The sequence below is a fragment of the Magnolia sinica genome, chromosome 18, assembly GCF_029962835.1.
Source record: "Magnolia sinica isolate HGM2019 chromosome 18, MsV1, whole genome shotgun sequence".
Classification (NCBI taxonomy): Eukaryota; Viridiplantae; Streptophyta; class Magnoliopsida; order Magnoliales; family Magnoliaceae; genus Magnolia; species Magnolia sinica.
Window position 1 is genome coordinate 59,572,870 of NC_080590.1, and position 25,096 is coordinate 59,597,965.

At 39.0% G+C, this 25,096-nt stretch overlaps 1 protein-coding gene across 3 annotated transcripts in view; it reads left to right on the forward strand.

The window, feature by feature from the left end:
* LOC131233979 (uncharacterized protein At3g06530) overlaps nt 1–20,200 on the forward strand; it is a 102,102-nt gene extending 81,902 nt beyond the window's left edge. For 2 of the 3 annotated variants that reach the window (XM_058230905.1, XM_058230906.1), the window contains exons 28-39: nt 1,866–2,062; nt 2,218–2,425; nt 2,551–2,733; nt 12,076–12,171; nt 12,298–12,365; nt 12,529–12,877; nt 14,277–14,492; nt 14,608–15,288; nt 15,385–15,794; nt 17,733–17,991; nt 19,245–19,415; nt 19,720–20,200. In XM_058230905.1, coding sequence (XP_058086888.1) covers nt 1,866–2,062; nt 2,218–2,425; nt 2,551–2,733; nt 12,076–12,171; nt 12,298–12,365; nt 12,529–12,877; nt 14,277–14,492; nt 14,608–15,288; nt 15,385–15,794; nt 17,733–17,991; nt 19,245–19,415; nt 19,720–19,950 — 3,069 coding nt within the window. In that variant the 3' untranslated portion in view covers nt 19,951–20,200. The remainder of the gene's footprint in view (nt 1–1,865; nt 2,063–2,217; nt 2,426–2,550; nt 2,734–12,075; nt 12,172–12,297; nt 12,366–12,528; nt 12,878–14,276; nt 14,493–14,607; nt 15,289–15,384; nt 15,795–17,732; nt 17,992–19,244; nt 19,416–19,719) is intronic. The other variant, XM_058230907.1, reaches the window with a different exon arrangement.
* Nucleotides 20,201–25,096: the final 4,896 nt, after the last annotated feature.

A 25,096-nucleotide genomic window follows, 5' to 3' on the forward strand; every position in this document is an offset into this window, starting at 1 on the left:
TTGAGAACCCATGCGTGCATGGTGTGGTAGTGTGTGTGTGTTTCTTACCTTTCAGAAAAAAAAAAAAAAAAGAAAAGAAAAAGCTTAGTTGCATATGCCTTCTAACTAGATGTTGCTCACACTTCAAATCACGCTTCGGGCTCCTAATCTCACTCCTACTTTCTTGCTCTTTATACTTGCTTACCTTTTAAAACCGATGCTTCCTCGCTTCCACACCCAAATCTATTGACACTTTGCTTCAGCTTTGTACAACTATAGTTATGAGCTCAGAACCCTTCATCTCTTCACATGGAAACAAGTTGAGGAGGGATTATCTTGGTCTCCTAGATCCTTGATATCCCTGTCATTGTCTAGAAGTCCATGCTCCAATCCTTATGTTAGCCTCATGTTGGATCTCCTTTATCCTCACATCCTGTTGTCCTTCTTGATTCACCTTCATCTCTTCTACGATAAGATTCATTACTAGAGGATTTGGAGCAAGTTATTCCGTGAGAGTAATGGTAGCCATAATGGCCACCACCGTTATCTTTACCATACGGGCTGTAAAAGCCCCTTGTAACAGCCATTACAGTCTTTTTCTAATTATTATTGAAAAAAATCCAAAAAACCTGTATCAGCCCCGTTAATGGACCGTTACGTGGCCCTTACAGCCTTTACGGGGGGCATAATGGGCTGTTACGGGGCCCTTATGACCTTTGCAAGGGGCATAACGGGACATTACGGGGGCTATAACGGCCATTACAAGTCATTTTTTCCGTAACGGCCGTTATGATCCTGTAACATGTAATGGTCGCCACTATCACCTTTATGTAACGGCCTTTGTGGTCCCATAACAGCCTTTACGAGACACCATGATTTGGTTATCTTAAATCTACCTTTTTATTGTATAGCCATGGAATATGTAAAAATCACAGGCTTTTGAGGCCAAAACTTTAAGACTCAAAACAACTAAAAAATGCATATTGTAAGGGGCTAAAATTGGGCCAAAACAATCTCAAGGCTAAGCGTATTGTTTGGGTTACAATGCAAAATCAAACAAGACAAACTAATGAAGGAAAAATTAAATATTGTCCTTTCAATGGATAACTGAAATTTTATTGACAGAGGAAAAAAGATAGACCATCATCGTGACCATAACACAAGGGAAATGAGGATGGATCATCATCGGGAAACAAGGATGCCTCCTTACAACAACTTTCATCAAGCTACCCAAGGGATGCATATCAACTCTTCCCCTGAAAGCTTCCTTTCAACTCTTTCAATTACTACATCCCATAGATGTTTAGCCATCATTCCAATAAAAAAAAGGAAGACCAAGGTAACACGGCAGAAGTTTGCCAGATTTGTATCACAATGCCAGAGGCATAGGCCCTTGTATTTTGCTAAGTTCAATGAAATAGGGTAGTCATAACTTGCCATTCCAAATTTTGCTCTAACTCCATTAATTAAAAACCAATTCCCAATAACTATGACTTTGAAACTGAGAAATCTATTTGCCAATCTTGGAGGTCTTTCTTAGTGTGAAGGCTTCTTGGATGCCTCTCGTGGTGGAAGATTCTTGGAGGTCTTTATTTAACTTAATAACTTCAGTTTCCTAATCTTTCCTTGTTTAAATACTCTTGGAATCTCTCTTGGCAAAAGCTTCTTTCTTTCTTTCTTTTTTTCTCCTTCTAATTTTCAAGTCTGTTCTGATTCCTATGGGATATCATATTTTCCCAGCATCTTTCTTCCAGCAATACTGTATGGAATTAAAGAACTGAATAGCATCGCAGATTATGGTTTTATATTTCTTGAATAGTGGATTATGGTTTTAATCTGTTTATCCTTTCATGCGAAGCTTATAAGTATGCTTTTGAATGTTGTAGGTTAGTTGGTCTACTATTTACAGGCTTCTTGATTTAATTCTTTCACAAGAAGGTTCCCAAAGGATGAAGAGAAAGAAACCAACAAAGCATCAAAAGTTTAGTCTGCAACATGAGTTGTTTAATAATGGGGAAAGCACACTTTCTTTTCTTAGTTCTCTACTTGATGTTCTGCTACTGAAGAAAAATATAGAAAGCAGGTTTGTTACGAGAAATTTTATGACAATGGATGTGCCTAAGATGGCTAATTTGTTAAATTTACTCATACAGTGATCAGGGATCTTGTTTATACTGTCATGCTCTATTTGCTCGTTTATATTCTCAGACTAACATGATAGAAACTTTGAATGTGTAGGGCTTCTCTGATAGAGCCTCTATTTGAGCTTCTTCGATATTTTTTTAAAAGCAACTGGCTTCCTGTGCTTGTTGTCCAAGATGGAAATGGAACAGGAGATTCATCTGGCGTTTCTAACTTCAATAACTCAGTGTGTGAAATTCAACAGACGATATTGTTAATCCTAGATGATATTATCGCTTCACTCTCATCTGATCTTCCTGTTAAGGTATGTCTCATCTGTTTGTGGAATTGGAAATACCCATTTGGAAAGGCCAACATTTTCTTAATGCTTTTGTACATATTTATTCACCTTTTAGTTTAAAAATCTGATAGTGAATCCTCCCCTTGCAGGATGACATACTTAATAAGTTTGATGTGAATCTGTTGGTTGAATGTGCAAATTCTGCAAAGGATTCAACAACACGCAATCATGTATTCTCATTGTTATCTTCTGTTGCAAAGGTTACTCCTGGCAGGATTTTAGATCATATCATTGACATCTTTACTGTTGTTGGGGATTCGACGGTAATGCAGGTTGGTCATTGTTTCCTAGACTTAAAGTTAAGTTGTTTTCTGGCGAGTCTTCTTTATTTCATGCAATGTGGATGTCTAGGGGGGCCTGTTTGGCGTCCGTGCTCTAATCCAATAAGAGCTTTCCAAATAAGAGCTACTCTAATAAGCTCCTTTTGTTTTAGCTCTTGTTTTAAATAAGCTCGTTTGGTAAAATCACTTTTTCAAAACCAAAAAAAGCTCATGTTCAAAATAAGCATGTTTGGTAAAACATTCAAATAAGGGCTTTTTTAAGGTGTAGTTGATGTCATTTTTAAAGATTACAACAATTCCATTATAAGAGCAATCTAGAAGGTTATTTTGGTGGATCTCACCATAGGCGGATCATGGCTTAAATAAAACAGAATGGATGGCTACCATCTTCATGTTTTAAGACATTTGGGCTGTCTATTATGTTGGACTTTGGATGTGGATCGCCCATCATATGGAACCCACCTTTGATTTTGACCATCCACCATGTGAACCAAACATTCAAAGTGGGTCATCCATCATGTGAGGCTCGTCTTGGATGTGGACTATTCATCATTAGGGGCTCACCTTTGAGTGGACCGTCCACTATGTGGGGCCCACCTTGATGCAAGTCATCCATCATATGGGGCCTACCATCAATGATAATTGCCCTTTATGTGGAGCCCCTTGATGTCCACTACTCCACATTTGATGTGTCCATCATGTGCCCTACCTTTGAAGTGGGTTGTTCATCATGTGGGGCCCACTTTTGATGTCCACTATCCATCGTGTGGAGTGCACCTTCTATGTGGATCATCCGTCTTGTTGGGTACTTTGGATACGAGTTGTCCATGTGAGACCTTGGATGTGGACCATCCATTTTGTGGGGCCCACTTGACGCGGATTGTCCTTCATGAGGGTCCACACTTTGATGTGGGCCATCCATCATGTGAGCCCATTTTGTCCATTCTGTGGGCCCACCTTGATATTGGCCATTCATTATGTGGGGCCTCACCTTCAATGTGTCATTTATCATGTAGGCCCACCTTTAATGTCAACCGTCCATCATGTGCACCCACCTTCAATGTTCACCATCAATCATGTGGGTCCCACCTTTGATGTGGATTATTCATCAAGTGGGGCCCACTTGATGTGGCCATCCATCATGTGGGGCCCACCTTTGATGTGAACGCTGCATTATGTTGGCCAACCTTGATGTGTACCATTCATCATGTGGGGCCCACTTTCAATAGGAGTTGTTCATCATGCGGGCCCACATTTGATGTCCACCATCCATCATGTGGGTCCCACCTTTGATGTGGACCGTCCATCATGTGGGGCCCATTTGATGTGGATAGTCCATGTTGGGCCACATTTTGATGTGGGCCATCCATCACGCGGGACCCACCTTTGATGTCCACCACCCATCATGTGGTTCCCACCGTTGCTATGGACCGTCCATCATGTGGGGCCCAACCTTTAATATGTGCCATTCATCATGTGAGCCCACTTTTGATGTCAACCTTCCATCATGTGGTCCCACCTTTGATGCGGACCGTCCATTAGGTGGGGCCCGCTTGATGTGGATCACCCATCATGTGTGGTTATACTTTGATGTGGGTCATCCATCATGTGGGGCCCACCTTGGAAGGTAAAGGGTAGAGAAGAGGGCAAAATGGGAATTACTTAAAAAGTGAAAAAGTTAAAGGATAAGCTTGTCCAAAAATTACTCAAAAATGTCTACCTGCTTAAGCTAAAAAAGCTCTTAAAAAAAGTGAGCTCTCCATCACTTATTTTTTAAGAGCTTTTTTACTAGTTTCTAAAAAATTAAGTGATAAAATTAGAGCTTTACGAAACAGTCTAAGTTAAAAAGTAAGAGCTTATTTTTTTAGAATAAGAAAATAAACTCTTATTAGTAGAGACACCAAACAGCCCGTAAGTGATGAAACCACAATGGCCTAGTAATTTATGGTGGCATTATAAATGATTACTTCTATTAGGTGATCTTGATTGTGCTTTGTACTTTTTGTCCCTTCTCATTTGCCTGCCTTTCCACTTTCTGGAACCACATAAATGTTAGACATTTGTGCCAACTTTGCTGCTCCACAATTCTGGTCTAAATTTTAATTTTAATTTTATTTTATTTTATTTTTTTGACGGTTTTGTCCCTATTTTTGTGCATTATTTGTATTTTGGGCATACTTTCTCTTCAGTATATGTTCTTTTTCTTTTAGCTAATCTGGGAGCTCAATTCCTAAGGGTGTTCAGCACTAGGGAGATGACTAGCTTATCTTAGGAAGATTTCATCAGGGGTTTTGGAAACCCATACATCACAGTCCCATCTGGTTCTTATTTTTGTTTGTCATCCCTTGCCCCATGTGTACGTGGGTTAGGACCCAAATTCAGGTCGGGCTGTGTCCGGTTGTCAAGGTCTTCGGGTCAGTTTTGGGTAAAAAAACAGTAACCCGATTTGAAATCTGGTTGTGTCGAGTTGAGAAAATTCAGGCCTGGTTAGGTCGGGTTGGGAATAATCACATGTATTTGGTTCAGGTTGGGTCAGGTCAGGTCAGGTCGGATTGGGTCAGCCCAGTACAGAGGAATACAGGTTAGGTCTGGGTTTGACATCTCAGGTAGGGAGGGACTCCTTTTTCTTGATAACTCAACGTCACAATGTTTCTTCTAGTCACCGAGGCCAGGCAAAGTAGTTGGGTGCCTAATGTAGCCATGATCCAAGGCTAAGATCGTGTAAAGAGTTGACCTCACAAACGGATTGGTCCTATGTGAAGATCGGACCTACCAGTTATTATGGACGCCTCAAGTGGATGGGTCATGTGATCGTGTAAAGAGTTGACCCCACAAACAGATCGGTCCTGCGTGATGATAAGACCCACCAGTGGTCCCCTCAAATAGATTGGTCTCGTATGAAGATCAGACCCACCAGTGGACTATAGATGTTATTACTTGTTATTTTTTAGTTGCTATTTTTGTATTTTGATAAATATAGTTAATTAGGGTATATTAGTGCTTGTGTAGTGTTCAAGTTAGGGCTTGCTTAATGGTTAAGTTGGCTTAAAGGTTCAAGCAGACTTCTCCTTTGAAGAAGTTGTATGAGGGTTTTTACCAATGTTGAACTATGGGTATCCCTGGTATCAAAATCATAGATTTATCTATTTTAAGTGGTATCAGAGCGATTCCTTTCGAGATCCTGTTGCCACAATTACCTCTAGTTGATCTGAAGGTATGTGCGCATAGATCCACGTTGAATTTGTTTGAAATCAGTTGGAATTGATTTCTACCTTGATTTGGCATCCTCCAATTCTTCATTGATGAGATGTCATCAAGAGTAGTTTATGTGCATTGCAAGAATATTTGTATACTGATTTTTGTCCATAATCCATGTCTTGATTGTCCTGAACCATCATTGATGATGAAGATGGAGAAGTTGCAAATATTGAAATTATGTTTGAAGAATTGAAAGAATATGATGAAAAGCTCCAAAGATCATTGATCGTCAATGTAAAGAAAATATAATGTCAACTCTCCATCAGTTGAATCAGAAGATTCAAAAGGAGATGTGACTGAAAGTGTTGTCATACATGATGATATATGTAAAGAATCAATAATAGGGTTATTGGGAAGGTGAATGGAAAATTTGACAACTCTATTGGCTACTTCTTCAGTTATCGTTAAATTTGATGTGCCCAACAATGAGCAAAGCACACAAAGTGAAGAATCATAACGAATTGGAACACCTGGCAAAGTTTGGAAGTTGATCGAGATGAAGGAAAGATGCTATGTACTAATTATGCGGCAAGAAGACACTATTAAAAATGAAGGGGAAGCTAACATCCTAAAATTGAAAAATCATGAAGCAAAAGCAGAAGCTGTGCAATCCACAACAGCATCTAATGCAAGGGACACCGATAAGAAATGTTGGTCTCCATCATCAGCTCTTATTGAGGACCACAAAGGAGTGAGACAAAAGTGGATCATTGCATTATACCAATACTCTACTACAAAGCTCAAGGACAGTTTTATTTCCCAACTCAAATAGTCTAATGTAGCCAAGATTGAAGACTATGATCGCATAAAGAGCAGAATCTTCCACTTTACTTTGTCCCTGTTGAAGTGTTCGGTGGGTGTGCTTAAGCACATTGATAAGTTGAGAAGAAGCTTTTTGTGGCAAGGGGGAGCTTCCTCTAATAAGTTCCATCTTTTGAATTGGAGTGAAGTCTGTCGCCCTATCGTTGATGGAGGAGCGGGTATTAATTGTCTGAACGCTTTTAATGATGCGTTGCTTGGTAAGTGGGTGTGGTGTTTTGGCGTTGAGAGTGTTAGTTTGTGGAGGGAGGTTGTTGCAACCAAGTATGGGTTGGCTCCTTTACGTTGGTGGATGAAATGTTCACTATTTATCGCTACTTTTTTATTTGGAACGACATCTCTAAATTGCATCATGTTGCGTTAGAGGGTCCAGTTTCGTTATCAGGTCTAGCCGTCTAAGTCTCATGTTAGATTTTGGGAGGATGTTTGGTGTGGTGATTTCCCCATTCAGATGTGATGAGGACATCACGTTACGTACACCCTTGCGGACATATTAGAGGAGATGGGTCGCACTGATTTTCCTGTGGCTAGGCGAGTATCCGTGATCGTGCTGAAGACCTCATGTGCCTGTGTGAGCATCTGGAAGACCCCACACTGGGAAGATCCACATGGGTAGCTTCATGGAGTGATCTAGACTGTTGGATTAGAGAAACGTGACGATCGGGCCATTGGATCGCATGATTGGGCCATTGATTGTTGATCGTCCACATCAGTTTTAGACTTTATCATTTTTTAGGATTTAGTTTTTTATTATTTTATATTTGGACACATTATGAGTGTTTTGGTTGATTTTATTTAGATTAGGGCTATTTTCGTTAAGATTCATAAGACAAGAATTATTGTAAAATTTGAAACTTATTGGATCTATAAAAGAGGGGGGCGTGAGACCTCTCTCCCATTGGATTTTGTGATTAAAAAAGAGAGAGAAAAGCTTTTGCTTTCTTCTTCCATCTTCATGCGATTTGAAGATATTTCCATGCAATTTGAAAGAAAGATTGGTGCGAGGCTAATTTTCATCAATACAGAGGTGTGAGGTTTCCATCTATCCCCACACCATCTTCTATTTTCTCCCCCATCCAGGTATTTTCTTCACGTTCTTCATTCTCACCATCGCAGATCTTCTTCTCCTAAGCCCCACGCCACACGTGTGACCGTACGGCCACACGTGTGAATCCCACCTTACCCCTTTTTGGTTTCCCATCATTATTATATCAAAATCCCTTTCTTCCATTCTTGAAACCCTAATCCCAAACCTAAAATTCCTAATTTTCCTATTTTCCCAAATTACCCAAATTCTAATTTTCACCCTAGGTTGTATTAGGTTTTCTATCTTGAAATAGACTATGCCCTATGCTAAGTGGATGTAGGGACATCCATTAGATCCTGATTTCTTTTTATTTAATGATCTTGTGTTACGATGTTGGTAGCTTAGGCTAGAACCATGCATGTTGTTCTTTTGATTTTCATGATATTCGTGATGATTATAGCGATGTTTGTGTTTTTTTGTTAAATATCTTAATTCGGCTACTTGATCTCACATGTTATTTGGTTCATGCATCGGTCTTGCATCAAGATGTCTTTCCTAAATCTAGCTCGGTTATACCCTATTGCTGGTATTTCTGTTGTGGAGTGCTCCTTTGTCTCTGAGGGATCTTTCTAATGCCGAATTTGATGAGTTGCTCTTTATTGGCTTGCCTGCAGCATCTTCCCCCCTTCTTCGGGTGGAATCCCTGAGATGGCGTCTTAGTGATTCAGGATAGTTCTTGGTGCGGTCTTTATTTGTCTCTCTGATCCAGTTAAATGGCAGGAGCATTTGCAACCATACAACTTCTGTGTGGTCATAAAGTTAGGGTTTGCTCAATGGTTGAGTTAGCTTAAAGTTCAAGCGAACCTTATCTCCAAATAAGTTGCATTCGGAATTTTCTTTTTCAGTGTTTAACTATTCATAAAAAGAACGAAGAAAAAAGACATTATTCTTTTCATTGAAAGTAGAGGGACATTGAAAATTTTTTCCTTTATTTTTCCCTCATATCAAAATTTTTTATTCAGCTTGTTAGCTCCTTTCTTTGGAGAAGAGTTTAGTTTCTACTATTCTTCTCTCTAGAGGAGGAAGCTTGCTTGGAGTCAGAAATCCGTGGTCTGCTGGGATTGGATCCCATTCTCAGTGAAGGTGGATGAATCATTTCAGGTTGAAGTCCTTCATATCTTTCTTTTAAGGTGGCTTCGGCCTTTTGATCTCTCAACCAGTGTTCAACTGCCAAATTGTGCCAAATTTCAGTGACGTTTGTGAAGCTGGATATGACAGTGCAAACTTCAGGAGATTCTCTGATGTGGATTGAATGGGGATCAGTTCTATGAGTGGAAGGTGTCATTTCTCTAGATGGTAGGAGACAAGATGCTATTGTCTTTGTGGAATCAACGGTTGTGCAGTTCAATATAGGGGTTTCCTATATTAATGATGTTAGTTCTAAATGTCGAACCAAATGATGTCTGCAAAGGGACTTTTGAGGTGCTTGTAGCTGATTTTCTGATGAGGATATTTATGCAACTCTCATCAGCACCAGCTCCAGCTTATAAAAATCCTGGTCCACTCTTTGGCCAAAGCACCGGACAGGGAGTTGGCCTCTCTAGGGATAACAGTTGCCCTTTTTTTGAACTCTGATCTATCTTTTCAGGGCTAAAAAGGAAGGAAAAGTTAATTTGCTTGAACCCATCTTACTGGTGGTTTCAAAGCCATGAAACAGGAAATGCTTTTGGGGTGGACCTGACCCAAGAACCCACATGTTCTGACTAATACTCTGTCAGACTGTCTGGCCAAGCTTTAAATAAAAAACAATTTAGGTTTGTGTGCTGATGCTTATCAATTTGTTTGTTGTAGATATTCATTTTGGGGAGTTAAAAAGGATATCCAACATCGTTTTTTTCCAAGGCTGCTCTGTTCTCGCTCATGGAATTCTTTCATCGTCTGATGGTTATTTTTAATTTTTATTTTCCCCCCGGTAATCTAGCAAGAGAATAATTCCTTTGTTGGTTAATCAGGTACCTTTCCAATTCAAGCGCCTAAAATTGTCAAGATGCTAACATCCTTATAGAATTTGTTATAATTTGGCATGATGATGGCTAATAGTAGCACCTAAAATTATCAAGTTGCTAGCATCCATGTAGAAGGCCTTGTTATAGTTTGGAATGATGACAGCTTAACAAGGTATTCCATAATTCGCGTAACTGTTTTGGCATACCATGTGGCATACGGTAGCCCTTAGAGCTTTTAGTAGGGATGGCTAATGCTTTAGTGACATGTGTCATGTGCTTTGTTCATAGTATCCCTGATATTATCCATATCTCGAACCCTGTGATACCAATAATGCCAGTAGTCTTAGAAATTCTAGGTATTGAGGATGTATTGCCAATATTTTTTACAGTGTAAATTCCAGGTGTCACTTGTATAGCCAATGTATCGATACATCAATATTTTTTACTGTGTAAATTTCAGTTGTATGTAGTGTTCAAGTTGTCAATGATAATATTGATCATATTGCAATATTATTGTTATCGCAACATGGGTGATATCAAGACCATAGTCTTTCATTTCCTTTCTTGTTGTCAATGATTTCTTGGCGAAATATTATGTGTTTGTCGATATTTTGAAATATCGATGGATGTTTGGATGGAATGTTGGATGATTGGATGGATGGATGGGATGGTTGGACTGATTTCTTGTGACAACACATGCTTTTAGGCCCCCATTAAATGAAAACTTACCATATATGCATTCTTTTTGTAATTTTTTGATTCCGAAATATGCAAATGTGTATTTTAGCTTCTCCTGAAATTTCATTGAAAAATTCCACCATTTTCCTCATGTTTTCCAACATTTCCGGTTATTAGTGATAGTATCAGCAATATCGTATTGTTTCCGTATCCCCGGTCCGCAAAACTTCTAGTGATACCGATACTTTGAACACTGGTCACATGTGGATATAAACATTAGTCTTATTTAAAGAATGGAAGGCTCAATACAAGTGTACAACCAGACAAAAATAGTTGATGATGATCAGAAAGAAAGGGAATCAAACTTCAGAGTGTGGGGAACTTCTAAACGGGAGGTACAAAGTGCAGCATGGGAGAAAGTCATTGAATGGGCCCGTGGCTTTTCAATTTTGAAGAATTGTAATTGAGGAGCTCGTCTTCTGTTTATGTAATGAGGATGACATCTTGTAATCCTCGTTTATCATTGTTGTTTCATTTCTTTTGCCTTTTAATAAATAAACTTTCATTCGAAAGAAAGTGTGGGAATGTTTAAGGGAAGAAATAAGGGAGTTTTCTATGAGGAAAGAAATAAGGGAGTTTAAGGGAAGAAATGAGTTCTCCTGTCAACTTTTGTTTGGAAGAAGTGGGAGAATGTTTCCATAACAATGTTTCATGTTTCCATAACAATGTTTCATCATCAGAATCCATTAAAAGAAGAATGCTACTTTTGTGGTGGATGGGGCTATGGCAGGGCCAAAATGTCATGGTACTATGAGATTTGAATACTCCATAATTGGAAAGTGCCGTGATCAGTGGGTAGGATAATTCCTAGAGCAGGGGTTTTATTCCATGCTCCATTTGGAGCCTATCGGGTGTAGTCCGTGTGTTCTTTTTCTTTTTGCTTCTCACATTTAGAGGGGATTCCTCAAACTCATGTTCATGTGCCGGGCCTCTCCTTGTTTCTGTTTTTTGATCACTTCATGGTTTTCTCCTTTTAGTAAATTTGTGGTCTCACAAATTCAATTGATGCAGAAGCTAGGGATAGGAGATCGGTTGAGAATACTTCCATCTTTTTTGGGCCATTCATTGTTGAAGATGATTCGTATAATGTGATTAAATTGGCTTCATGTCATGTTTCCGCAGCATAGATACTCATTCATTGTTAATGATGTGACAAGTTAGCATCTGAGATTGGTTTTCTTGTTGCCATGTAGTGAGAGAGGCATATGAGTTTGCCAATTCCCTTGCCAAAGATGGTGTGGTGAGATCTGCACTTTGTATTATTGTAGTGGGTCCTCTTCATCACTTGATTGGGATAATATCTTGTTTGTCTTTTGTTTCAACAAAATCAATTCTTATTTGTCACCTTTTAAAAAAAAACAGAGTCAGGTAGAGAAAAGCAGACCAACTGAAGGGTTAAATCCTATGTTGCATGTGGTCTTTGTTTTTTTCCTGGTGTGTCATGCGTAAACTGACTATTGCGACTTTTGTTGATCCATATCTTAGAGTGACAGCCATTCACAACATGTGTTTGAGGACCTAATATCCACAATAGTTCCATGCTGGCTATCTAAAAGAGATGATGCAAAGGAACTGCTCCAGGTATTGAAATTTTCATTAGTTTGGCATGACTGTGAGTACAACGGGAAATCATCTTCGCTCATGCTTCTTTAACTTCTAATTCTTGTTTCTTGGAACACTGCCAATTGCATTGATCTTTGCTTTCAGATTTTTGTAAATGTACTTCCTGAAGTTGCTGAACACAGAAGACTGACTATTGTGGTGTATCTGTTGAGGTAGAACCAAAGTAAATTATTTGAATATAATACTTTTTATCTTTTATTTCCATTGAAATCATTGCCGTCTAGAAATTTTCTTATTTACTTTTTATTGAAACATAAAGAGTTTTTAAGTTCTCTGCGTTGTGCATAATCTTGACACGATGTACTTCTCTTTCAGGACTTTGGGTGAAAAAAAGAGCTTGGGTGCATTGCTTGTTCTTCTTTTCTGTTCATTGGTTTTGAGGACAACTAAATCTAGTCCTGATGGCAGTATATATTCAGCATCTCTTGCTTCTATTGCCTACAAAGAGTGGGAGTATGTGTTTGCGGTACAAATATGCGAACAGTATTCTTGCACAATATGGCTTCCATCTTTAGTCATGCTTCTCCAAGAAATTGGAATGGTCTATCAACGCAATGAGCAAATTATTGAATTACTGCTGGCAATTCAGTTTATTTTACATAAATTACATGATACTGAATTGGCTTTCAAGCTCGAATCTGGGCAAGATCAAGACGAACTTCAGGTACTTCATCTTCATTTTTAAATGTCCACACCTGTCCTCTTGAGTATTCATGTTATTTCAGGGCACACTTCCAAAGTCCAAGTGCCACAGTTTGAACCCCATTCACCACTGCTCTTCTTAACACTTCCTCAGAATTACCTTTTCTAATATAAGGTCCTCCCCCAATGTTTATCTTCATTTCCATATACTTGAACCAATGTTGTGAATGACTTGACATGACTGATGGGGAGATTCTAATTAATCCTGATATATCCAGAAATGTTTAAGAACTCAAGGGTTGTCATGGGCAATGTTCGAAATAACGCTATCGCGTTACGTATCGCACCCTTGGGATGCGATACATATCGGTTATCGCATGGGATATATCGGTTGTATCACGTTATGTATCGTTGTTGCTGGAAACATGGGGAAACATTGAAAATTGGTCGAATTTTTGGATGAAATTTCAGTGATTGTTAAAAAAGACATCAATACACACTTACAAATTAAAACATTACAACAACAAGTGCACATAATAGGTTTTGTTTTTATGGGGTCCTAATCTATGCATTGTCTAACTGAGTTGATGCAAGTATATCCATATAATTTATAAATGTAAGAAGACGTGTGGAAACACAAGCAACACATTCAAAAGCAAAAGAAGAACCACTAAATTAGGTTACATACATGTTTGATTTTATGTTTAGACACAAATATTTCAACCGATTTGCAAGAAATTGGGAAAATTTTGAGTTTTTCAATTTTCCACAACTCGGTCCTTCTCCTTCAAATCTCGAAATTGAAGCTCCCAATCCATGATTTTTCATGCAAACATGAAAAAATCATGGATTTGTAACAATTTGACACTGATTTAATATGATTTACAGAAAAAAAAAAAAAAAAGATCGAAAAAAAAAAAAATGCTCACTGGATTGGGCATGTGGGATATATCCCACTACTTGTGTGTTTCGTATCGCACAGGTGGGATACAAGATATATCGTGGGATATATCGGCCAATATTGTCGATATTTAAAACACTGGTCATGGGTACATGCCCATGTAAAATCTGACAAATATGCCGAGCCTAGCTGACTTCAAAAGTTGCTTGGCTGCTTGATTCACTTTTGTTTTGGTTTCATTTAAAAGTTGTCCAAGTCTTGTTTGATTGTAAGTATTTTGCTTCATCATTCATGACATAAAAATAATTTTTGGGACCTGGTACTTGGGTTGATTGCTGAGCTGTGACTCGATCGTTGTCAAATTATGAATGTCTGGTTTATGTAGGAAAGTTCACTTTTGTACAGATTCTTGATTCTGTAGTGCTCTTGCTTCTATGAGAATGTTGTGCATACTGTGGTTATCAACAGCTGCCTGTTTGAGCTATATTTTGGCGACAGATAAATTCTATAAATTTTACAGGGAACACTTGGAGCACTTATGGAGCTGGTTCTCTCTCACATGCAACTTGTAAGTGTCAAAAGCAAGAAAATAAGCATTCCTGCCAGTCTCAGGAAAGAACTAAAGGAGTGCATGCGTGGTGTATTAAAGACCATCACAAAGAGTATGGCCCCCTCCGCATATTTTAAAGCCATTACTCTATTGTTGGGGCATGCAGATGGAAACGTGAGAAAGAAGGTACTTTGTTACGATGAGTTTTTCCTGTCACTCTTATTGCTTTTTTATCGCGTATCATATTTCTTTTGGGTTGCCTTGATAGATCACATTCAATTGTTCTTGCCCTTGCAACCAGGCTCTTGGGCTTCTTTGTGAGACTGCAAAGGATCATGACATAGTTCAACAGAAACACAAGGGGACCCGAAAGAGGAATCAGAACATTTCTGAATTTCATATGGATGAAAGTGCTTGGGAGTCCTTTAACATGATGTGTTTGGAAATCATTCGATTGGTTGATGATTCTAGAGACAATTCAGATACTTCAGTGAAGCTGGCAGCTGTTTCTGCACTGGAAATACTGGCGAAGAAGTTTTCATCTAATAGTGCTGTTTTCTCAACATGCCTTTCGTCTGTTACAAAGCACATAAGTTCAGATGACTTGGCCGTCTCCTTCAGCTGCCTCCGAAGCACAGGTGCTTTGATCCATGTGCTTGGTCCAAAGGCATTAGCTGAACTTCCTTTCATTATGGAACATATGTTCAGGAGAGCTCATGATGTTTCCTCCTGTTCAGCAAGAAAATTCAAACATGGCCATGATAGGGTTCTCAGTGAACTTTCAAGCAATAAGGAGCCTCTTCTGTTGTCTATTCTTGTCACGTTGGAGGCAGTAATTGACAAACTCGGTTGTTTCCTGAATCCATATCTTGAAGATATTTTAGAGCTTATGGTGATACATCCTGAGTATGTTTCAGAATCAGATCCAAAGAGGAAACTGAAAGCCGAATCAGTGCGAAGGCTTGTCACTGAGAAAATTCCTGTACGTTTCTGCTAAAAAAACTGAGGAAGCACATAGTATTTCTGTGACTTCTTTTATTTTGGAAATTCTTTAATTAATTGTGCTTTTGTTTCACAGGTTCGCCTTATTCTGGCACCTATGCTGAAGATATATCCTGAAGCTGTCAAATGTGGGGAATCGAGTATATCGGTTGCTTTTGAAATGCTAGCAAGCACAATCAGTACCATGGATAGATCATCTGTAGGAACTTACCACGCAAAGATATTTGAACAGTGCTTGCTAGCACTCGATCTTCGCCGTCAGCATCCAATCTCGGTTCAAAATATTGATATGGTAGAACAGAGTGTTATCCATGCAATAATTGTTCTGACAATGAAACTTACTGAGACAATGTTTAGGCCTCTATTCATTCGGAGTCTTGAATGGGCAGAGTCAGAATTGGAAGAATTTGGGTCAAGTAAAAGCAGAAATTTAAGCCGGAGTATTTCCTTCTACAAGTTGGTTAATAAACTTGCTGAACAGCATCGGTAAGTAATCGAAATTTATCAACGTTTCTGGAGTTTATTTCTGCTATCGCATTTACCGATGTGGTATTACATGATGCTTGGTCCAGTCATCAGACAATTCTAGCTGCTTTTCTGGTGGCCTGCAAATGGCCTACCTTCCCCAGGTTCCACGTTGAAAAGCAAAAGATTCACCAAATGTTAGCTATGATTGTCTGCTTTTGGGAATACTTGGGGGCATCTTCAATCTGTAATGAGGCCCACCACACATTCTGGGTCTTAAAAGGTGGATTCTCTGTTTTTTTTTTTTTTTTGATAGATGGGTTCTCTGTTTAGTTGTTGGCTTGAGAAAAGAAGAATAAGAAGAAGGCTCAAACAATTAGTAGTTTCCATCTTCGCTAAGTTTTCTGTTCAATGGATCCGATCTAGAGTTGGAATAGTCGAACATAGCTCGCAGAATAAGAATCCTTTTTCTCTTTGAAAGTCTTTGCACAGGACTTTTCTTTCTATGGCTTCAAGGGCTTCGGTTCGGTGTGTGGAGTGTACACTAGGAGTTGACATGCACAGTGTTGTCATGTGCGACCGCATATGTGCATATTCATATGCAGATCACATATGCGATTGAATATGCGGCATATGCGATCGCATATGCGAAAATATGCGATCTCATATGCGATGAATGTGATCCGTTACAGCATATGCATTTGCATATTGGCCATGGCACATGAAATTTTTTATTTTTATTTTTTGCAAAAAACTACTTTTTGCCTATAAAAAGGTGCTTCCAAACCTCCTCCATTTGCAATATTCTCACCCCAAAACTCTCTTACTCTCTTCTCTTACATTTCTTAATTCCAAGTGGTCTTAAGCTCTCTCTTATATTTCCTACTTCCAAGTCTCTCTCTCTCTCTCTCTCTCTCTCTCTCTAAAGAAGATTCAAACACTTTCATGTTTCAAGGAAGATAGCTTGTTGATTTTCTATAGGGCTGTTAATGGGCTGGGCCTGGGGTTGGTCTTGGCCTGGATTTTGAACTGTTTGGGGCCGGGCCGTTCGGCTGGCTCTATTCAAAATGCTGATTTTGCAGGCCCGAGCCCAGCCCAATGACAACCCTAATTTTCAACAGTAATAAATAAATAGCTTGTTGAATTTGTTGTTACTTCTTACTTAACTATAATGTCAAATGTTGATGACTTGATGAAAATTCCTCTTAGTTTCTTATATTTTTAAACTTTTTTTAATTTAAATTTCCCATTTTTTTTTTTTTGAAAAAAAAATGTGGTCCCATATGCAATTGTGCAATCGCATATGCGATTCGACAACATTGGCCACACACCTATCTCCAACATCTCCAACACATTTCAAAATGAGAATTCAAATCCCTTCAAAGCATATTCTTGGATTTCCGTCCACAGTCTAGATGGGTGTGCACCAAGTTTTGGCACACAATCATTGTGAACATTTAGATCTCTTTATTTAAGTTACCCTTTTAACTGCATGGAGTATCTGATCTATGTCATAGTGGGTCCTCTGCTATTCAGCCATTGTGCTACAGTCAACTAATGATCAATCCTCTAGCTGCATAGTTGTATTTTCCAAGACGGCATACGAAAAAACCAATTGCTCTTTTTTAGGACATGCTGGTAACAAGCCTCACTGGTGGATATCAAAGCATTCAGTGTCAGTTTTGTGGAAAACCTAACAGTTCTTTTTCATCACTGTATCTCAGGAAGCACACTGCATAGTTATTGGATGCGTAGTTTGACTCAACTATTTATTTTGGTAAATGTCTATCATGGTAAGAGTAAGTTGCACGCATCTGATCAATCACCATTTCTGTGTAAAATATTACTTGGCATGTTATTGATGTGGTGTATTGAATAGATAATATTTTTATTTTGGTTAAATTTGATATTTGTATTGAACTGGTGTTCTTTAATAAATTATTTTTTTCCTCTGTGCAGATCCTTGTTTGTGCCCTACTTTAAGTACTTGCTTGAGGGTTCTGCGCGTTACCTAATTGATGATCAGGTACCAAAGACTATTGGTTCAACCCAAAAGCAAAAGAAGGCCAAGGTTCATGAAGAAAGCAGTAACAGAGAAACGAAAGGAGCATTGTCACCCTGCCAGTGGCATTTGAGGGCACTGATTTTATCATCATTGAAGAAATGCTTCCTCTATGATACTGGGAGCCTGAAGTTTCTTGATTCATTGAATTTTCAGGTTAGTCCTCTCACCTTTCTTTAAATCAACACTGGATAACACTTGAGAAACAGGAATTTCAAAATGGATGTCTTGGTCATTTCTGAAAGGTTTGCTGAGTTTTAACATTGAACTCAAGCATTGGGATTTCCAGCAGAAAAGTCTTGCACTTCAACTATTTACTGGATGCTAAGGATATTAAATAGTAGGGCTGCTAATGGGCCAGGCTGGCCTGTCAGACTTTCAGACCTGACCTGCTTTGGGCTGGAATATTAGGCCTGAGGGCTGGTCCTGGCCCTAGAATTAAAGCCCATTCATTGATCAGGCTGTGTATAAGAGCCCGTTGGCCTGACCCTACCCTGCCCTGCCCAGCCCATTTACCGGTTTCAAGGAAGTTTTTAATATACCATGCTTAGTGATGCACACGTAATGAACAGCCTGGATCTTACACAAAAGCAGATGGCCAGACTTGGGGCTATGTCATTGCGGAACAGGGGCTTGGGTGTGTTTGTTCTGGCTTGGCCAAGATTTTACTCTGTGAACCAGGCTTAGACAGATCCCAACACAGGCCCATCCGTTGACAGACCTATTAAATAGTTCCTGAAACTTAACTGGTGTTTTCTGATGCTGCTGCAATGAGCTGAAGTATTGGAATTCTGATACAGCTTGAATGAGCTTATCACTCTACATTTGTAGCTCTATCTACTTTTCATAAATATATTTGTTATTTCGCACAATCTAAAGATGGTATTTTGGGTTTGATTTATATAGAACAAAAAATAAGATGCCATGCATTTTCTTTATACCAAAAATAAGATGTAAACATATGTCATGCATTTTTTAAGCCTGTTTTACCTTCTTTATTTCTCACTGCTTGATTGTTGTATTTTTAATTAATTATTGAATGATACATGCACATGAAGCAGAAACAAAAAGTACGATATTATTCCTAGTATCTCTGATTTTATACATGCACACGAAGCAGAAACAGAATATATTATATTACATTCCCAGTTTAAGCTATTAAACCCATTTTTTTCCTTCATGGCATTATACATCTCTATTGGCAATATTTTTAACTCGTTGCATGTCTGGATGGAATTAACTTCAGTCAAATGAGCATATCCTGTACCATCCATCTATCAATCTATCGGCAGTCAAGATATACTAGCTGTTTGAATCATTCTTCTTTGAAAACTATCGACTTACTGTCATTTATTTCTTGATTGGAATTGTTTTTACTTATTACTGATTTATGATTGCAATTACTGCAGGTTCTGTTGAAACCTATAGTCTCTCAGCTTGTGGCAGAACCACCAGCTTCTTTAGAACAATTGCCCAATGTACCAAATGTGGAGGAATTTGATGACACGCTGGTCTCTTGCCTGGGCCAGATGGCTGTAACAGCAGGCTCTGACCTTCTATGGAAACCCTTGAACCATGAGGTGAGTGCTAAATTGTTTGTGCAAAAGGGAGAAAAATAGGGTGCATTCTCACGCACACTCATACAACGGAATAACATAGGACCCAAAACAGGCCAGACCCAGTAAAGTACCTTTTTCATTTTTCTTATAAAGATTGCAGTCATCCCCTTCAATTCTGACTGGAGGACTACAAGATGCATCTTATATTGAGTTGGTCTCAAAATCAAGTGACATAAAAGGGGGGGAAAAAAAAGAAGAAAGAATCAGGTTTAAACTAGTCATATAAAAATAGAACTAATTTTGATTCATGGCCTTTCTATTGCAGGTGCTGATGCAAACACGAAGCGAAAAGGTGCGGCCACGGATTCTAGGTCTGAGAGTTGTGAAATATCTAGTGGAACACCTGAAAGAAGAGTATCTTGTCTTCCTGGCCGAAACAATCCCGTTCCTTGGGGAGCTGCTTGAGGATGTAGAGCTCCCCGTTAAAACTCTGGCCCAAGAGATTCTCAAGGAGATGGAGACCCTCAGTGGCGAAAGCCTTCGGCAGTACCTCTGACCTCTTCCTGTCGGAGTGTATCCATACAGTGGCCAGTTTTGAGTGCAGAGAGGCTGCAAGGGAAATTGTAAAATGTATATTCAAGGCGTAGGTTATTGATCTTGATCTCTATAAATGTAAATTATTTCAACCAGATCTTGTGTTTCGAACTGGTTCAAATTTTGGAAACAAAATAATGGCATAAATGAGACTTTTGCTCTTTGAAACCCATCTGTGGAAGGAACAACTAATGGATTATGACTTTGTTCAAGACGGTTCAAACCTAAAAATGAGGAATCTTAATTAATGGAAAAGGGTAAAATGAAGAAAGTAAATATAGTGTGAAGGATTTGAACTTTAAGCAAATTTGATTAGTCTCTACCAATGTTTTCTGGGCATATTTCATGATTAATCAGTCTAATTTGCTGTATAATTTCATGACATTTCAAGAAATTTGGGGCAACCAAGCACACCCTCCCCCTCCAAAAAGAAAAAAAGAAAAGAAAAAGAAAAGAAGGCTCCTAATTCCCCATTCAGACCCAATCCTGCTTCTGCACCTGGACCATCAGGCTTTGGATCTGGCACGCTTTTGCCTGGCCCTAAAGTTCAGGCCTGGTTATTAATTAGATGGGTGTGGACCATATTTGGGTGTAAAAGCCATTGGCCTGAGCTCTGCCTGCATGCCTTTAACGTGTTCTCTTGATTTGTAAATGTATACCAACATGCAACTGGGATGGCCTGATTTTTGGGTCAGGTCATATGTGAAGTGGAGCACAACTGATGAATGACTTGGATCATGCATAATAGTGGATTTGTGATTAAGGTGGGCCAAGAAAAGGGAAACAGTGGGAGAGAATGATGCCTACCTTTGAATTTTTTTTTATAGGGCCCATTATGATGTTTATGTATAATCCATTCCAATCATTAGTTTCATCTTGGAAATTAATGTATGGATACCAAACAATAGTCCCATACGTGATGTAAGTCGGCCACACCAAAGTGAAACAATTTGGATGGTGGGCATCTCCTGCACTGTTTCCGCTCATGTGGCCCACCAGAATTATGAATGTGTGACGTTCGAGCCCTACGTCTAAATTATTGTCATGCCCCTAATGGTTGGAGTGGATTTTATATATACGTCAGGTAGGTTTACCTTCAACCAACCCGATATGGGTTGAGAGGCTGCCCAAGGTCTGAATTACACATGCCTATACCGCCGGCAGCTACCTTGGCCCTTGTTCATACTTGTGGGCCCTATAATGATGTACGTGTGTAATCTTAACTGTCCATTCATTTTGTCAAATCATTGCATGACATGAACCCAAAAACGAGTCAAAATACAAATCTCAGTTGGACCATGCCACATGAAACAGTGCAAGGACGCCCACCATTAAAATTTTCTTTGGGGCCACAAGAGATTTGCTTCGACCTCATATTTGTGAATACCCTTCATCCTGTTTTGTATGACCTAATCAAAAGGCTAGATGGAAAATAAACATTGCAATGGACCTTAGGACGTTATTAATGGTGGGTGTTCAATCACCACTGTTTTCCTATAGTATGATCCACCTGTTATTCGGATCTGGCTCATTTTTGGGCTCATACCAGAAATTGAAGTGAAAAAGTAGATGAACAGTTTGGATTAAATACATACATTATTATTGGCCCATAAACACCAACCGGTAGCAGTGTCAGCATACAGCAACCAATCCAGGTAGGGATGGAGATGGTGTGGGGATGGGCCTAAATTGACTTGTATTTGAAATCCATTCCAACCATAAGGTGTATGACAGTAATTTAGCTGTAGGAATAAAAATTCAGCCGTATCTATAATATAGGTGAGTCATATAAATGAAAATAGCGTAGAGGATTCCTACCATCCAAATAATTTCACCTGATATGGCCCGCATGAATTATATAAGGGCCTAATATTTGGTCCCCATTCATGAATTTTCGTGAAGAAGCTAATGTTTGGAGTGGATTTCATATAAACATCATGGTGGACTTGCAAAAAATTTAACGGCAGGTGTCTCCTCTCCAACTGTTTCCCTTCCCTTAGTGTAGCACACGTATATCACAAATCGGCCTGGTTTTTGAGTCACACGGCTAAATTTCCATGATGGACCTAATGATCGGGGTGGATTTTCACGAATACATCATGACAGGACCCACCCCAGCACACCTTTCTACGTGAGTACACCTTGGTGTGCAAACAGTCTCCTGCGGGATATTGGGCAGCAGACCATGTATCTGTAGAGAGAGAGAGAGTGTGTAATGCCCGCACACAATTAGCTGGACGTCCAACTAGTTGGCGTGTGGGGCCCAACATAGTGTCTATACGACATCTTACCCATTTAGCATGGTCGTTCCACTATGAAAATGGGATGCTCAAAAAATCAGGTTGATGCAACTATTAGGTGGCGCACATCATAGAAAATTAGAAAATTATAAACCACTCAAAAAACTTTATATTCATGTGGGATGTTGTTGATGTCTTAAAGCGGTAAACAAAAGGGTCCGTCAATGTCATTGACAGATCACTCGATGCTATCAAGCAGATGTCGATGACATTGACAGATGTTCGATGCCATTAGAAAAATTCAGAAAATCCATGTTTCATCGTTGGAACGTTTTGATGTTTTTCTCGATGTCATCGAAGTTATTCGATATCATCAATAGATCGTCGATGCCATCGAAGTCCCATCAAAGGTGACATCGCATGCGCAGAATTGTGTCTGGGATTTGTTTCCTATTCCAATTGTGATACAATGTTATGATATATATATCGGGTGTTCTCAGGATTTGGAAAAAAGAGAGGTGTTTTAGGTTTTTTAAATTTGTTCCTAGGGTTTTAAGGGTATAGCTTGACTTGTGAGGAAGATTCGAGGCTTGTTCGAATCAATAATCTCTCTCCCTCTTATAATTTTCTACTTTCATAGTGCATTACAGTTGCTTTGTGCCGTGGTTTTTTCCCACAAGGGTTTTTCCACGTAAAATTCGGTTTATTTGTGTTTGAACTTAGTTGTACGATTGAAGTACTTTGCTTGATTCATCTTTGTGTGCTTCCGCAGTTCCCCAACAAGTGGTATTAGAGCTAACATTGGGAAGTAAATTGAATCTGAAAGCATCATATCAATGCCATCTAATCCAAAGTTTGATGTAGAAAAACATTTCGAAAAAAATAATTTTGAACTATGGAAGGTTAAGATGATCGGTCTCCTAGTTCAGCAAGGATTGAATGATGCTCTCCTTGAAAAGTGACCGAAATCTATAACAGATGATGAATGGAACAAGATGGATAAGAAAGCGAGAACCTCTATTCAATTGTGCTTAATGGATGGGGTCCTCTATAATATCATGAGAGAGAAAACTGTAATGAGTACATGGGTGAAGTTAGAGAACATTTATGCGAATAAATCTCTTGAGAATCGCTGGTACTTGAAGCTTCAGTTATTCAATACGAAGATGGCAGAGGGGGCTGATATTGAAGCCCACATTATTAACTTCAACAAGTTGATTTGTAAATTGTTGGATGTGGAGGAAACGATGAAAGACGAGAATCATGCATGCATTCTGTTGAATTTTCTCCCGACTTTGTATGAGTCGTTCAAGGACTCATTGTGCATCGGTAGATCTACCATTAGTGTCAAAACCGTTATCTTAGCCCTTTAGTCGAAGGTGATGAGAAAAAAAAGTGGTGACGTGGGTGCCTTTATAGATGCACTGCTTATGAGGGGGTAGAATTCTGAATGGGACAATTGATATTCTCGATCGAGGTCCAAATCTAAGAGCAAGGACAAGTTGAAGTGCTTGAATCGTGGGATGTCTGGGCACATGAAAAAGGATTGTAAGAATCCTAAGGCAAGAAAAAAGAATTCAAAGGGTTCTTCCAGGGAAGCCAACACAGCGAAATCCAGTGAGGAGGTGAACGGTAGTGACGTGCTCACCATATCAAAATCTAGATACTTCGACGAAGAATGAATTTTGGATACAGGGGTTTCATACCATATGACTCCTCATCGGAGTTGGTTCACCAGTTACAATGAGTGCGATAGTGGCCAAGTTTTTATGGGCAATGATAATACCGGTAAAGTAGTTGGTGTTGATCGGTGCGCATCAAGATGTTTGATGACATGGAGCATATATTGACCGAGGTGAGATACATTCCAGAGCTGAGGAAGAGTCTGATATCTCTGGGAGCACTTAAGGCACTTGGTGTAAATTCACCGGGTTTAATTGTGTCCTTAAAATTTCAAAGGGGGTACTCATAGTCATGAAAGCATAAAGGAATGGAAACCTTTACAGGTTGATCGGGGGTACTTCATTAGGTGGAGCTACAACATCTGTAGCGGATTCCACGTCTACACGTATGTGGCATACACGCTTAGGCCACATGAGCAAGTGAGGCATGAAGTACTTTTCAATTGCTGTTTAATTTTAATTTTTAAAAGTATTGATGCTGATATATGTGAGCATTGTATATATGGTAAACAGTCAATGTTATTTTTTAAGTCTGATAAAAATATTTGTAAGGGTGTTCTTGATTATGTACATTCTAATGCATGGGGGTTGGCGCCCGTGGTTTCTGCTAGAGGGTCGTCATGATTTGTTACATTCATTGACGACTATTATAGGAAAGTGTGAGATTATTTCATGAAAAATAAATCTGATGTTTTTACCAACTTCAAGTAGCGAAAAACAATGCTGAAAAAACAGTTAGGGTGAAAGGTGAAGGTATTAAGAACAGATAGCAGTGGGGAATTTACTTTTGGGGAATTCAATATGTATTGCAAAGATGAAGAAATCATAAGGCACAACATAATGTGCCACACATTAGAGAAAAACGATATGGCTGAGTTTAATGAATCAAACTCTCTTGGAGAAGGCCCAATGCATGATTAGTAATGTTGGGTTGGGTAAGGAGATGTAGACTGAGGCCGTTAATGTAGCATCCTATTTCATGTAGCCAATTATATGTGCATGTAAACATATATATCTACCTTGCGAGGGATACATTAAAAACTTAAATATAATGATTCAGTGAGAATAATAGAAGTAATTAAATTTCAGAGACGAAATTTTGTTTATACGGGGGGGCACCTGAACTTTTCAATACCCGAGTATTGAAAGTTCTCGAGTGTTACCGTATGTCACAAATTTATCCTAT